Here is a 16,469-nt window from a genome sequence, read left to right on the forward strand (position 1 = left end):
ATATTTTTTGGACTATTAGACACGCTTTTTGTCCTACAAACTATGATGTAATCTTGTCTAAGGCGATGTTCACACTGAGTTTTTTGCAGGCGGAATGTCTGCCTCAAAATTCTGTTTGAAAGTTTGAGGCAGATCTTCCTCTCCTTGCACGCAGATAGTCGCTGTGTTTTTCGTCCGCGGCCATTGAGCGCCGCGGGCATAAAACGCAGTGAAATACGCCTTCTCTGCCTCCCATTGAAGTCAATGGGAGGTCAGAGGCGTAAACGCCCGAAGATAGGGCATGTCGCTTCTTTTTCCCACGAGGTGACCTCCACCTCCCATTGAAATCAATGGGAGGCATTTTCGGGCCGTTTTTGACGAGTTTTTTGGCGCGGTTTCCACGTCAAAAAAACTCTGTGTGAACTTAGCCTAATAGTCTGAATGCAGGCAGTTTCCAGTGTATGAAGGAGCAGGAGTTTGAGCTCTGTGATTCAAAGGTCCTTGCAGTGCACTGTTAGGGCAGCAGATTGTCTTGTGCGGTGTGTAAAAAAAAGCTCTGTTATCTGCTTACTGAACAGTCACATCTCACACACAGAATTCTATCAAATCTGACTGTTCAGTGAACACAAATATTTGTACACAGCACAGTAAATCTGGGCAGGTAGTGATCTGCAAGGACCTTCTAGCCACGCCCCCTCCTAGCAGCAAGAGCAAATTTAACACCATTAACCCCTGCCTCGTCAAATCTCTGATGTCTGGTGAGTTCAGGGGAGGGTAAAAGCATTATAGCTGCCAATACATTGAAGCTCTGTGGCTGGCACCTATACCCCATTGTCTTAATATTACTCAGGAAAAGTACAGTTAAAGAAAAAACCCTTTAAAACCCGGTATAGTGGAAAATTGGATTACTTTTAATACATAAAAAAAAATTACATTTGCTGAAACCAGACAACGACTGAGCATGATTTACATTTAAGCAAATCTGTCAGCAACTTCATCCTCCATCTCTGCACAGTAATAAGAAAAAAGCTGTCAATTGGCTGGGGGGCCAAGGTGAGCGGAAACTCAAGAGTATGCCGGACTCCCTCCTCACAGCGTGACGCAACGTTTAAACTAAGTTCTCCAAAATGACAGATTGTTCCCACATAATTGCTTCTTCTGCCTGAATTGCAAGCGACTTGAACATAACTTTTAGCCCCTTTCTAAGGTTCTGTTCACACTTGCATTGTGGCTGTCATTCATATTGGAAGCCACAATGCTCTGCTGGATCGATCATACGATGGACACCACCGGAGTCCAACAAACACTATAGACTTACAATGGGGTCGGTCAGGGGTTCCAGCGTTTTGACAGCACTATTTTTCATTAAAATCAGAGGAAACCTTATTGACATTAGTCACACAACAGTCGCAGAAAATCTCAGCCCTGTGGACTACAACAGAAGCTTTTACACTACAAAGACTGTGTTTTGACCCCGACAAATACAAATTCCAGTGAAACACTGCCACCTAGTGGTTACACGAAAAGATTTCAAACAGGGATATATAGAAACTACGTCTCCCACAAAAACAAATATACGGTTTGCCTATAAAACTGGATACAAACATTAAATATTGTACCGTTTAACACTAGCCAATTATCGTTAGGAATCACTAGTTTCCGAGCGATCATAACAATGATTGGCTAGTCTGTATGAACAAGATGATAAAATGCTCATTTATCGCAGATCCTCAATTGTGCCACATTAAAAACTTTTTCCATAGGCCTGGTTTCTCTAATTCCTGGTGATCAGGGTTTTTCTTTGCCAGGGGAAGCCGTATCTACAGGGAAAATGTAACACACCTCCATTGTGGGTAAAATATTTGAGGGTTTTCTAGGAGATGCTATTCGAGTATCTGAATAGAAATAAACAGTTAAAGAGGCTCTGTCACCACATTATAAGTGTCCTATCTCCTATATAAGGAGATGGGCGCTGTAATGTAGGTGACAGCAGTGTTTTTTTTATTTAGAAAAACTATCTATTTTCACCACGTTAGAAGCGATTTTAGCTTTATGCTAATTAGTTTCTTAATGTACAAGTGGGCGTGTTTGTTTGGTACTTACAGCAGAGAAAGCGTAAGCTCGCTGTAAATGACAGGTTACAGCGAGATTACGCTTTGCTCTGCTGTAAGTACCAAACAAACGTTAACGAAGTGCATGGATTGTGAATAGACATCCCGCCCTGGCTGGAAGGAATGTCTATTCACTGTCTAAACACTTCAGTAACGTTAATATGTCAGTATAAGACAGCACATCGTGAACAACCCAGTGTCACTATGCGCTGACTTAATGAATGGAGAGAAGTGTATGACGCCGATTGGTCAACGTCATACACTCTGTACAACGCCCACTTGGTCTGAAGTAAAACCACGCCCACTTGGGCATTAAGAAACTGATTAGCATAAAGCTAAAATCGCTCCTAACGTGGTCAAAATAGATCGTTTTTCTAAATAAAAAACACTGCTGTCACCTATATTACAGCGCCGATCACATGTACAATATAGGCCACTTATAATGTGGTGACAGAGCCTCTTTAACTGGTTCCCGACCGCTGGCTGTGTTTTTACGGCCTGCGGTCAGGGTCCTTAAAACCCGAGCCATAGACTTTTTTCGGCTCGGGTTTTAACTTGCTGCCCGCGCAATCGGGCAGCTAAATGTCGGGTCTCCGGCTGTCAGTGACTGCCGGGGACCCTGAGGAGAGGATAGAAGCAGCTTTCGCTGCTTCTGTCTTCTCCGATGTCTTTTTACACAGCGCTCAATGAACGCGGTGTATAGGAATAGAGACAGCAGCAGCTCCGCTGTCTCTATTCCTCCCGGTGATCATGTGACTGGTCACATGATCGCCGGGTGCCGTTACTTACAGACTGATGGTGGGTCTAACAAGACCCAGCACAGCCCTATTAGTGACAATCGTCACTATGAGAGGGCTGATTTCCCCTGTAACTGGGGCTGCTGTGCAGCTCCAGTTACAGGGTAAAAGATGGTGTAAAAGAAAGAAAAAAAAAAATATATAAAGTTCCCCAAAGGTCTTTTTTGACCTTTGAGGGACAGACCATAGTAATAAAAAAATAATAAATACACATAAAATACCCCCCCCCCAAAAAAAACATTCCCCCCGCCAATCATTTTTGTAACGCTAGCGCTGACCCAATTACCCTAATATAGACATGTAATATATTAAAATTTACGGTAGACAATGGCGATCACAAATAAAAGGCCTATTTTAGGGTAAAACTATGTTATTACCAAAAAAAAATAGCTGAAACGTAAAAAAAGCATATTTTTTTTACTATTATTTTCAAACTTTATGAATAAAAATTCTAAAATAGCAAAAAAGGTGTGTATAAAAAATGAAACCTGCATTTTCTACGGAAAAAACGTCGCAAAAATCACGTCGTTAGCCCAACAAATAAAAAAGTTATAGCCATTTAACTAACGCGTGCTAAAAAGGGCTAAACGGTCTCTGGTCCTGAAGGCGCAAAATAGCCCGGTCCTGAACTGGTTAACACAGCATGAGCATGGGTTTATGAGGGATTGGTCCTGTCATACTAATCTGATCCGCTTCTATGAAGAGGCAAGTTCTAGACTGGACCTGGGTAAGGTGTGGATGTGGTGTATCTAGACTTTTCAAAGGGGTTTGATACTGTGACGCATAAAAGGTTGGTATATAGAAACTGCCTCCGTGATAGAAAACAGAGGGTGGTTATTAACGGTACAACCTCAGAGTGGGTTACAGTTACCAGTGGGGTTCCACAGGGGTCAGTATTGGGCCCTCTTTTTAATATGTTTACTATTGACCTTGTAGAGGGTTTACAGAATATAATTTCAGTATTTGCAGATGATACTAAGCTCTGTAAAGTAATCAACACAGAGGGGGGGAGAGCGCAACTCCACAGAGGGGGGGGGAAGAGCGCAACTCCACAGAGGGGGGGGGGGAGAGCGCAACTCCACAGAGGGGGGGGGGGAAGAGCGCAACTCCACAGAGGGGGGGGGGGGGAAGAGCGCAACTCCACAGAGGGGGGGGGGGGGAAGAGCGCAACTCCACAGAGGGGGGGGGGGGGGGAGAGCGCAACTCCACAGAGGGGGGGGGGGGGGAAGAGCGCAACTCCACAGAGGGGGGGGGGGGAAGAGCGCAACTCCACAGAGGGGGGGGGGGAAGAGCGCAACTCCACAGAGAGGGGGGGGGGGAAGAGCGCAACTCCACAGAGAGGGGGGGGGGGAAGAGCGCAACTCCACAGAGAGGGGGGGGGGGGAAGAGCGCAACTCCACAGAGAGGGGGGGGGGGGAAGAGCGCAACTCCACAGAGAGGGGGGGGGGGGAAGAGCGCAACTCCACAGAGAGGGGGGGGGGGGAAGAGCGCAACTCCACAGAGAGGGGGGGGGGGGAAGAGCGCAACTCCACAGAGAGGGGGGGGGGGGAAGAGCGCAACTCCACAGAGAGGGGGGGGGGGGAAGAGCGCAACTCCACAGAGAGGGGGGGGGGGGGAAGAGCGCAACTCCACAGAGAGGGGGGGGGGGGGGAAGAGCGCAACTCCACAGAGAGGGGGGGGGGAAGAGCGCAACTCCACAGAGGGGGGGGGGAAGAGCGCAACTCCACAGAGGGGGGGGGGAAGAGCGCAACTCCACAGAGGGGGGGAGAGCGCAACTCCACAGAGGGGGGGAGAGCGCAACTCCACAGAGGGGGGGAGAGCGCAACTCCACAGAGGGGGGGAGAGCGCAACTCCACAGAGGGGGGGAGAGCGCAACTCCACAGAGGGGGGGAGAGCGCAACTCCACAGAGGGGGGGAGAGCGCAACTCCACAGAGGGGGGGAGAGCGCAACTCCACAGAGGGGGGGAGAGCGCAACTCCACAGAGGGGGGGAGAGCGCAACTCCACAGAGGGGGGGAGAGCGCAACTCCACAGAGGGGGGGAGAGCGCAACTCCACAGAGGGGGGGAGAGCGCAACTCCACAGAGGGGGGGAGAGCGCAACTCCACAGAGGGGGGGAGAGCGCAACTCCACAGAGGGGGGGAGAGCGCAACTCCACAGAGGGGGGGAGAGCGCAACTCCACAGAGGGGGGGAGAGCGCAACTCCACAGAGGGGGGGAGAGCGCAACTCCACAGAGGGGGGGAGAGCGCAACTCCACAGAGGGGGGGAGAGCGCAACTCCACAGAGGGGGGGAGAGCGCAACTCCACAGAGGGGGGGAGAGCGCAACTCCACAGAGGGGGGGAGAGCGCAACTCCACAGAGGGGGGGAGAGCGCAACTCCACAGAGGGGGGGAGAGCGCAACTCCACAGAGGGGGGGAGAGCGCAACTCCACAGAGGGGGGGAGAGCGCAACTCCACAGAGGGGGGGAGAGCGCAACTCCACAGAGGGGGGGAGAGCGCAACTCCACAGAGGGGGGGAGAGCGCAACTCCACAGAGGGGGGGAGAGCGCAACTCCACAGAGGGGGGGAGAGCGCAACTCCACAGAGGGGGGGAGAGCGCAACTCCACAGAGGGGGGGAGAGCGCAACTCCACAGAGGGGGGGAGAGCGCAACTCCACAGAGGGGGGGAGAGCGCAACTCCACAGAGGGGGGGAGAGCGCAACTCCACAGAGGGGGGGAGAGCGCAACTCCACAGAGGGGGGGAGAGCGCAACTCCACAGAGGGGGGGAGAGCGCAACTCCACAGAGGGGGGGAGAGCGCAACTCCACAGAGGGGGGGAGAGCGCAACTCCACAGAGGGGGGGAGAGCGCAACTCCACAGAGGGGGGGAGAGCGCAACTCCACAGAGGGGGGGAGAGCGCAACTCCACAGAGGGGGGGAGAGCGCAACTCCACAGAGGGGGGGAGAGCGCAACTCCACAGAGGGGGGGAGAGCGCAACTCCACAGAGGGGGGGAGAGCGCAACTCCACAGAGGGGGGGAGAGCGCAACTCCACAGAGGGGGGGAGAGCGCAACTCCACAGAGGGGGGGAGAGCGCAACTCCACAGAGGGGGGGAGAGCGCAACTCCACAGAGGGGGGGAGAGCGCAACTCCACAGAGGGGGGGAGAGCGCAACTCCACAGAGGGGGGGAGAGCGCAACTCCACAGAGGGGGGGAGAGCGCAACTCCACAGAGGGGGGGAGAGCGCAACTCCACAGAGGGGGGGAGAGCGCAACTCCACAGAGGGGGGGAGAGCGCAACTCCACAGAGGGGGGGAGAGCGCAACTCCACAGAGGGGGGGAGAGCGCAACTCCACAGAGGGGGGGAGAGCGCAACTCCACAGAGGGGGGGAGAGCGCAACTCCACAGAGGGGGGGAGAGCGCAACTCCACAGAGGGGGGGAGAGCGCAACTCCACAGAGGGGGGGGAGAGCGCAACTCCACAGAGGGGGGGGAGAGCGCAACTCCACAGAGGGGGGGGAGAGCGCAACTCCACAGAGGGGGGGAGAGCGCAACTCCACAGAGGGGGGGAGAGCGCAACTCCACAGAGGGGGGGAGAGCGCAACTCCACAGAGGGGGGGAGAGCGCAACTCCACAGAGGGGGGGAGAGCGCAACTCCACAGAGGGGGGGAGAGCGCAACTCCACAGAGGGGGGGAGAGCGCAACTCCACAGAGGGGGGGAGAGCGCAACTCCACAGAGGGGGGGAGAGCGCAACTCCACAGAGGGGGGGAGAGCGCAACTCCACAGAGGGGGGGAGAGCGCAACTCCACAGAGGGGGGGAGAGCGCAACTCCACAGAGGGGGGGAGAGCGCAACTCCACAGAGGGGGGGAGAGCGCAACTCCACAGAGGGGGGGAGAGCGCAACTCCACAGAGGGGGGGGAGAGCGCAACTCCACAGAGGGGGGGAGAGCGCAACTCCACAGAGGGGGGGAGAGCGCAACTCCACAGAGGGGGGGAGAGCGCAACTCCACAGAGGGGGGGAGAGCGCAACTCCACAGAGGGGGGGAGAGCGCAACTCCACAGAGGGGGGGAGAGCGCAACTCCACAGAGGGGGGGAGAGCGCAACTCCACAGAGGGGGGGAGAGCGCAACTCCACAGAGGGGGGGAGAGCGCAACTCCACAGAGGGGGGGAGAGCGCAACTCCACAGAGGGGGGGAGAGCGCAACTCCACAGAGGGGGGGAGAGCGCAACTCCACAGAGGGGGGGAGAGCGCAACTCCACAGAGGGGGGGAGAGCGCAACTCCACAGAGGGGGGGAGAGCGCAACTCCACAGAGGGGGGGAGAGCGCAACTCCACAGAGGGGGGGAGAGCGCAACTCCACAGAAGGGGGGAGAGCGCAACTCCACAGAGGGGGGGAGAGCGCAACTCCACAGAGGGGGGGGGAGAGCGCAACTCCACAGAGGGGGGGGAGAGCGCAACTCCACAGAGGGGGGGGGAGAGCGCAACTCCACAGAGGGGGGGAGAGCGCAACTCCACAGAGGGGGAGAATGTAAGGCTGGGTTCACACGACCTATTTTCAGACGTAAACGAGGCGTATTATGCCTCGTTTTACATCTGAAAATTGGGCTACAATAAGTCGGCAAACATCTGCCCATTCATCTGAATGGGTTTGCTGACGTACTGTGCAGACAACCTGTCATTTACGCGTCGTCGTTTGACAGCAGTCAAACGACGACACGTAAAAATACAGCCTCGTCAAAAGAAGTGCAGGACACTTCTTTCAGACGTAATTTGAGCCGTTCTTCATTGAACTCAATGACGAGCAGCTCAAAATTTACGGCTGTCAGAGAAGCCTCGCAAAATGCGAGGAGCATTTACGACTGAAACGAGGCAGCAGTTTTCTCCTGAACACAGTCTATCTTTTCAGACGTAAATGCCTGCTATCGTGTGCACATACCCTCATACTACAGAGGGATTTGGTGAGGCTGGAGGTTTGGGCAGAGAAATGGCAAATGAAGTTTAACGTGGATAAATGTAAGGCTATGCACTGGGGCTGAGGAAACAGATTTTACAACTATGCATTCAATTGTAAAACACTGGGTAAAACTGCTACTGAAAAAGAATGGGGATATTGGTGGATAGTACATTTACATTTAGCAACCAGTACCAGGCAGCGGATGCCAAGGCAAATACAATCATGGGATGCATAGATGCTCGCAACAAGAACATAGTTTTGCCTCTATACAAATCACTAGTCAGACCACACATGGAACAATGTGAGGCACCTGTGTATAAGAAGGATATCGCTGAACTAGAACGGGTACAAAGGAGAGCGACCGATGTAATTAAAGGAGAGGCGTCGCAGAATTTTTTTTTTAGATATGTTTTTGCTTTTAGTATGTTAATAAAATACATTTTATTTGTGTTTTACTTTTTTTTTCTTCTAACTTTTACTGCTCTATGGGGGCTGCCATTTTTTTTTTCATCTCTGTATGTGTCGATTAATGACACATACAGACATGGAATACGGCACATACATCCCCATAGTGAATGCGAACGGGAGCCGTTCCATTCACTTTGGCGTACGCCGTCTGCGTGGGAATGGCGCATTACTCCGCTCCCACACAGTACAAAAGCAAGGTCTTCGGCCGAGCGACATCCGGCGCCATTTTCATGTGAACCGGAAGCCGCGGCCGGACAGTAAGAGGACTACTTACGGTCGCGGCTTCCATCCATATGTTCAGAAGCAAGGACTAGGAGCGGAGGCGGCAGGAGCAGGTAAGTTATGTTTGTGCGTGTTATACTGTGTGATTACACTGTATCGTGCATTCGCTCAAAAAATAGCGGCACACAGTGTAGGAGGTTTGAACATTCAACCCCCTCCTTTCTCCTGGCACTAGCTAGGATAAAGGAGGGGGCATTGTGCGAGCACACTAGAGCGTGTGTCTCTACACCAAATTTGCAGCATAAAGCAATGAGGTTGCTTTACCACATTGAAATGCTGCAATTTTAGGAATTGCTCCCTCTAGTGACCAGCACATGGAAAGGTTATAAATTAGAACCTAATCTGTCTTTCCTAATTACATTGTACAAATACATGAATGGACAGTACAGAGATCTTTCTAATGATCTTTTTACACCTAGGCCTGTAACAAACACAAGGGGGCATCCTCTATGTCTAAAGGAAAAAAGGTTTCACCATCATCACAGACGAGGATTCTTTACGGTGAGAGCAGTGAGACTGTGGAACTCTCTGCCACAGGATGTCGTGACGGCTGATTCTTTGAACAAGTTCAGGAAGGGCCTTGATGCCTTTCTTGAAAAACATATTACAGATTATAAGTACTAGATTCTGGAGATGGGACGTTGAGCCAGGGATTTATTCTGATTGTCATATTTGGAGTCGGGGAGGAATTTTTCCCTAATGAGGCAATTGGAATTTACCTCATGGGATTTTTTTTGCCTTCCTCTGGATCAACACGGAAGGATTATAGGTCAGACTTGAGTCTTTTTTTTTCCAACCTTATCAACTGTGTAACTATGTCATGTTATTCACTTCACCTTTTAGATATATTGTGCATTTTTGTTGTGTATTCAAAAGCTGCCTAGAGAAACACATCAGAAAAACTCATGTGTTTTTTAAATGTTTTGAATATGATGGTCATAGGCTTACAGCTGAAACACTTACAAAAAAACAATGGGTATTTAAAAAATGCATACGTTTTTAGATATGCTACTTTAAAGAGGCTCTGTCACCAGATTCTCAAATCCCTATCTCCTATTGCATGTGATCGGCGCTGCAATGTAGAGAACAGTAACGTTTTTTTTTAAACGTTCATTTTTGGCCAAGTTATGAGCTATTTTTTATATATATGCAAATGAGGTTTGAAATGGACAACTGGGCGTCTTTTTTTCGTTATGTCCAACTGGGCGTGTATTGTGTTTTTAACTGGGCGTGTTTACGCGTATGATGCTGACCAATCAGTGACCAGTCAGTATCATACACGCCTCTACATTTATTTACACAGCAGCGATGTGCAGCTACATAAACAGAGATTAACGTTAATAAAATGTCCTGATAATGAATACACATGAAATCCAGCCTGGACGTCATGTGTACTCAGAATCCTGACACTTCTGAATCTTTTCTGTGAGATTTCTAGCAAGGGAAACGAAATCTCGCGAGATTACGGAGGTAAACGAGATTTCGTTTCCCTTGCTGCAAATCTCCCGCTCTAACTAAATGCATGTGTTACAATACTAAGCTGTGCGGACGCACAGCTTAGTATCAAAATAGATGAATTAACGGTATTGAAACGTTTGAGGGTGCACGGCATTGAAATAGCATCGATATTTCGATGCATCGTGCAACCCTAGTTTTTACAAGTGTTTCAGCTTTAGGGTGGATTTACACGAGTGTGTGCGTTTTGCGCGCGCAAGAGGCACTTAACAGCTGCGTGTGGCAGTAGCGTATGATGCGCGGTTGCGTGATTTTCGCGCAGCCGCCATCATTATGACACTGTTTGGATGTTTGTAAAAAGAACAGCATGTGGTGCTTTTCTGTTTTCAATCATACTTCTTACTGCTGTTGCGCGAATCACGCGCGTCACACTGAAGTGCTTCCGGGTGGTGCGCGTGATTTTCACGCACCATTGACTTCAATGGATGCGCGAACAGCGCACAAATATCGGACATGTCGTGCGCTTCATGCAGCGGACACACGCTGCATGAAAATCACAGACTGTCTGCACTGCCCCATATGCTAATATAGGTCCGTTGCACGGACGTATTACACGTTCGTGTAAATCCGCCCTTAAAGTGTAGCTAAACGTTCGACAAACTTCTGACATGTCATAGTGTCATGTCACTGTATAAAAACGGCTCGTGTAAAAGCACCATCGTACTTATAAGATAGATCCTTGCGAGATAAAGGGGTTTTAAAATACATATATATTTTTTTTAAATCACTGCAACGCTTCCCAATTAATTTTTTTAATGCCCCCTGTATATCGTTATTTAATTTTTTAACCCCTTGGCAATATCCGACGTACTATGGGGATGTATGGAGCGCGCTCATGGGCCGAGCATGCTCCATACTGGGCAGGTGACGGCTGTGTTATACAGCCGACACCGCACTCCAACAGCGGAATCAAAGATCACCGATTCCGCTCGTTTAACACCTTAAAGGCCACGGTCAATCGCGACCGCAGCATTTAAGTGGTTAGAATTGGGGGGGAGGCGCCCCCTGAAACACGCCATTGCATCCCTCCCCCCATAGTGCTTCAACGGAGACAGTCAGTATCACAATATACTGGAATACATTAGTGTTGCAGTATATCATGCAAGCCATCCAACGATCACTGGTTCAAGTCACCTGGGGGGAGGGCGCTAAGTTAAAAAAAAAAAATACTTAAATAGAAGTGGGGTTTTTATGGTAAAAAAAAAAAGCTATTTAAAAAGTTAACAACTGTTGTCGCCGCAAAAGTCCTATATATATATATACACACACACACACACACACTACCGTTCAAAAGTTTAGGGTCACTTAGAAATTTCCTCATTTTTGCAAGAAAAGCAGTTTTTTTCAATGAAGACAACATTAAATTAATCAGAAATACACTCTATACATTGTTAATGTGCTAAATGACTATTCTAGCTGCAAACGTCTGGTTTTTAATGCAATATCTACATAGGTGTATAGAGGCCCATTTCCAGCAACCATCACTCCAGTGTTCTAATGGTACATTGTGTTTGCTAACTGTGTTAGAAGGCTAATGGATGATTAGAAAACACTTGAAAACCCTTGTGCAATTATGTTAGCACCGCTGTAAACAGTTTTGCTGTTTAGAGGAGCTATAAAACTGACCTTCCTTTGAGCTAGTTGAGAATCTGGAGCATTACATTTGTGGGTTCGATTAAACTCTCAAAATGGCTAGAAAAAGATAGCTTTCATGTGAAACTCGACAGTCTATTCTTGTTCTTAGAAATGAAGGCTATTCCATGCGAGAAATTGCCAAGAAACTGAAGATTTCCTACAACGGTGTGTACTACTTCCTTCAGAGGACAGCACAAACAGGCTCTAACCAGAGTAGAAAGAGATGTGGGAGGCCCCGCTGCACAACTGAGCAACAAGACAAGTACATTAGAGTCTCTAGTTTGAGAAGTAGACGCCTCACAGGTCCTCAACTGGCAGCTTCATTAAATAGTACCCGCAAAACGCCAGTGTCAACGTCTACAGTGAAGAGGCGACTCCAGGATGCTGGCCTTCAGGGCAGAGTGGCAAAGAAAAAGCCATATCTGAGACTGGCTAATAAAAGGAAAAGATTAATATGGGCAAAAGCACACGGACATTAGACAGAGGAAGATTGGAAAAAAGTGTTATGGACAGATGAATCGAAGTTTGAGGTGTTTGGATCACACAGAAGAACATTTGTGAGACGCAGAACAGCTGAAAAGATGCTGGAAGAGTGCCTGATGCCATCTGTCAAGCATGGTGGAGGTAATGTAATGGTCTGGGGTTGCTTTGGTGCTGGTAAAGTGGGAGATTTGTACAAGGTAAAAGGGATTTTGAATAAGGAAGGCTATCACTCCATTTTGCAACGCCATGCCATACCCTGTGGACAGCGCTTGATTGGAGCCAATTTCATCCTACAACAGGACAATGACCCAAAGCACACCTCCAAATTATGCAAGAACTATTTAGGGAAGAAGCAGGCAGCTGGTATTCTATCTGTAATGGAGTGGCCAGCGCAGTCACCAGATCTCAACCCCATAGAGCTGTTGTGGGAGCAGCTTGACCGTATGGTACGCAAGAAGTGCCCATCAAGCCAATCCAACTTGTGGGAGGGCCTTCTGGAAGCATGGGGTGAAATTTCTCCCGATTACCTCAGCAAATTAACAGCTAGAATGCCAAAGGTCTGCAATGCTGTAATTGCTGCAAATGGAGCATTCTTTGACGAAAGCAAAGTTTGAAGGAGAAAATTATTATTTCAAATAAAAATCATTATTTCTATTCTTGTCAATGTCTTGACTATATTTTCTAGTCATTTTGCAACTCATTTGATAAATATAAGTTTTGAACTTTTGAACGGATAGATATATATATATATATATATATATAACCTCATATTTTTTGGACTATAAGACGCTGTTTTTAAATCTTGCTAAAAAGTCCCTGTGTCTTATAGTCGGCAGCGCCAGGCCCCCTGACCGCTCCTTACTTAACCCCTTCCCAACCCATGATGTGCCGGCACATCATGGAGCAGGGAGAATGATGTTTGGAGCGCGCTGAGCCCGCTCCATACACGTCAGGTGTCAGCTTTTGACACGCTGCTCCAAAGGCCGGGAACAGCGATCGCACGGTTCCTGGCCGTTTAACTAGTTAAATGCCGCGGTCAACTAATAAAAATGTGTATGCAAAAAAAAAAGAAACATTTTCAGGAGTGTAACATTTTTTTAAAAGTTAAACAAAAACCCTTTTCCCATTTTTCCCCAAGGACAATGTAAAAAAATAAAATAATTGGTATCGCTGGGTCCGTAAAAGTCTGAAACTACTACAATATAGCATTTTGACACAGTGAACGGCATAAAAAAAAAAAGTTAAAACCCCAGAATTGTTCACTTTTTGGTCAACATAGCGCTAAAAAGAATGAAATAAAAAGTGATAAAAAAAACGCAAAATACGCTTTATCTGCGAGGGAGGTCAGAGACGTAAACGCCCGAAGGGCATGTTGCTTCTTTTACCCGCGATACTGTTTTTCCACTTGCGGGAAAAAAAATGCCTCTGCCTCCCATTGAAATCAATAGGAGGCATTTTCAGCCCTTTTTGTGCGTCAAAAAACTCCATGTGAACAGGGCCTAAGGGCCAGTTCACACTGAGTTTTTGACACGTTTATGGACGCGGAAACAGTGTCGGAAAAAGCACCAAAAAACTTCCAAAAATGCCTCCCATTGATTTCAAGTGTGAACCCAGCCTAAGGCTATGTTCACACGGGGTATTTTGCCGAGTTTTTTGACGCGGAAACCGCGTCGCAAAACTCGGCAAAAACGGCCCGAGAACGCCTCCCATTGATTTCAATGGGAGGCGTCGGCGTCTTTTTCCCGCGAGCAGTAAAACTGCCTCGCGGGAAAAAGAAGCGACATGCCCTATCTTCGGGCGCTTCCGCCTCTGACCTCCCATTGACTTCAATGGGAGGTAGAGAAAGCGTATTTCGCGCTGTTTAATGCCCGCGGCGCTCAATGGCCACGGGCGAAAAACGGCGCGAAAATCACCGCGAAAATCGGCGTGCAGGGAGAGGAAAATCTGCCTCAAAGTTCCAAACAGAATTTTGAGGCAGATATTCCTCCCCCAAAATACTCTGTGTGAACATAGCCTTAGGGCAGATTTACATGAGCGTGTGCATTTTGCGCGCGAAAGAGGCACTTAACAGCTCTGTGTGTTATCACATATGATGCGCGGCTGCCATCATTATGACACTCCGTTTGGATGTTTGTAAACAGAAAAGCACGTGGTGCTTTTCAGTTTGCAAACATACTTTTGACTGCTGTTGCGCCAATAACGCTCGTCCCACGGAAGTGCTTCCGTGTGGCATCCGTAATTTTCATGGACCCATTGACTTCAATGGGTGCGTGATGCGTGAAAAACGCAGAAATATAGGACCTGTCGTGAGTTTTACGCAGCGGACTGACGCTGCGCAAAAATCACTGAGTCTGCACTGCCCCATAGACTAGCATAGGTCCGTGCGACGCGCGTGAAAAACACGCGGGTGGCATGGACGTATATCGCGTTCGGGTGAATCCGCCCTCAAGGTGGAAAAAGTTCTGAAAAGATTCATCTTGGACTGATTTTTTTGACATGTCAAAAACCTGGCATTTTTACAGGGGTGTGTAGACTTTTTATATCCTCTGTATCTCGTGTATATGGACCGGTTATATACATCAATCTCTATTCACATATCCCAAAAATGTTTACACTTCTCAATAGATCAGATTTTTTAGATTTTTCATATTTAAAGTGTAACTAAACTATTCTATTCCCAAGAATAACAATTATGTAAACATTTTTCCATTTCAATAGATTATATCACAGAGTCTGCAGCGCTTCTTGTTGAGCGGTTTATATAATGCGCTCATTGTTATTCATATACGTTAGTGACAGACATGTGACAGCCTCATTCATTTCCGTAACACCAGGGCTGGTAGTCACAGCTTTTACATAAACTATAGGGGTCTGCACAGATTCATCTTTTAATGCAAGATCAAAACAACTTCCACTCTGATTATATTTCGAGACCATCACCACAAGGGTACATCCACACACAGCGTAAACTGTCCAGAATTCCCACAGCATAAGGGCCCATGCACACCACTGTAAAATGTATCCGCAATTACGGATCCATTCAGTTCTATTGGCCGCAGACGCCTTTCCGTATCGTCCGATAGAACTGTACCGCAATAGAACATGTCCTATCTTTTGCGTTATACGGTCCATGCTCCCATACTTTGTATGGGAGAGCGGTCCGAAAAATGTGGGATTGCGGCAGTCGCGGGCCGTGATTATGGGCACAGCCGTGTGCATGAGGCCTAATACAGTTGCAGCAAAGTGGATGAGATTTGAACAAAACTCATCCACACTCTGCAGAAAACACCCTTATAAAACGGAGAATGCCACCCAATGTTACATTTCAGTGCCAAACCGATAACCTGAGGGGGCTGTGGCTGCAGCTTTTGTTTACATACACACATCCAATGGGGAGATTGGCTATTCATGGGGTCTTTCAGTGAGAAACTAGACTGCAGTGTATACTGGGAGTTGTAGTATTAGAAAAGCTGGAAGGCCAGTCTGCCACCCACAGATTAGAGAATACATACTATACTGTTCTTTTAGTTCAGCCCTATTAAAAAGGTACAGAACGTTCAATTGACATTTTCATGCTCACACATGGCATGCTGGGAGTTGTAGTTTAACTACTGAAGGGGCCACAGAGCACTGGTTTATGCAGACAAGCTGCTGCGTTAGAACTGGTCTGCTGCTCCCTATATGACGCTCCCATGACAGGCCGCACAGACCTAGGTCACAGCTACACATTACCAGTTATAGCACGGTTACCAGCACACACGGGGAGACATGCCCCCCTCACCAGGGAAAGACTTTACATTCTCCTACCTCCTCGAGCTGCCCTTCTCTGGAGTGCATTGACCAAGCAGGCTAGTGACAGAAGACTTCCGTTTAGGTCCATTTCTTTTTTTGGGCTTCAAATCCTCGGTTGGTGGAGAAGCGCCCGCCGGAGGCGCCATTACCTCCTCCCCCTCCATGGTGGGCTCAGTTATCAAACGGCGGACACAAGACCGCTTGTCACTCACTCACTCAACCGCCGCGCCGCTAGTTTGAAATGAGCGGAAGTCGGTCAGTAGCCAATAGGATAGCGAGAACGTGGTTGCTAAGAGACGGGTGAGGGGAAGGCTAGCGGAACAGAACTCCCAGCTCTTGTGCTCGTTGCCGCCATTTTAGATCAGGGAAACAGCGTTCTGCACAGATCTGGATTTGGGGCTCATAGATTTACAATTAGGGTATGTGCACACACACTAATTACGTCCGTAATTGACGGACGTATTTCGGCCACAAGTAC

At 48.6% G+C, this 16,469-nt stretch overlaps 1 protein-coding gene across 2 annotated transcripts in view; it reads right to left on the minus strand.

Annotated features, from left to right (window-relative positions):
• NET1 (neuroepithelial cell transforming 1) overlaps nt 1-16,239 on the minus strand; it is a 56,767-nt gene extending 40,528 nt beyond the window's left edge. Inside the window, exon 1 of one of the 2 annotated variants that reach the window (XM_075857502.1) lies at nt 16,007-16,239. In XM_075857502.1, coding sequence (XP_075713617.1) covers nt 16,007-16,155 — 149 coding nt within the window. In that variant the 5' untranslated portion in view covers nt 16,156-16,239. The remainder of the gene's footprint in view (nt 1-16,006) is intronic. The other variant, XM_075857504.1, reaches the window with a different exon arrangement.
• Between the last annotated feature and the right edge of the window lie 230 nt (nt 16,240-16,469).

The sequence above is a fragment of the Rhinoderma darwinii genome, chromosome 3, assembly GCF_050947455.1.
Source record: "Rhinoderma darwinii isolate aRhiDar2 chromosome 3, aRhiDar2.hap1, whole genome shotgun sequence".
Lineage (NCBI taxonomy): Eukaryota > Metazoa > Chordata > Amphibia > Anura > Rhinodermatidae > Rhinoderma > Rhinoderma darwinii.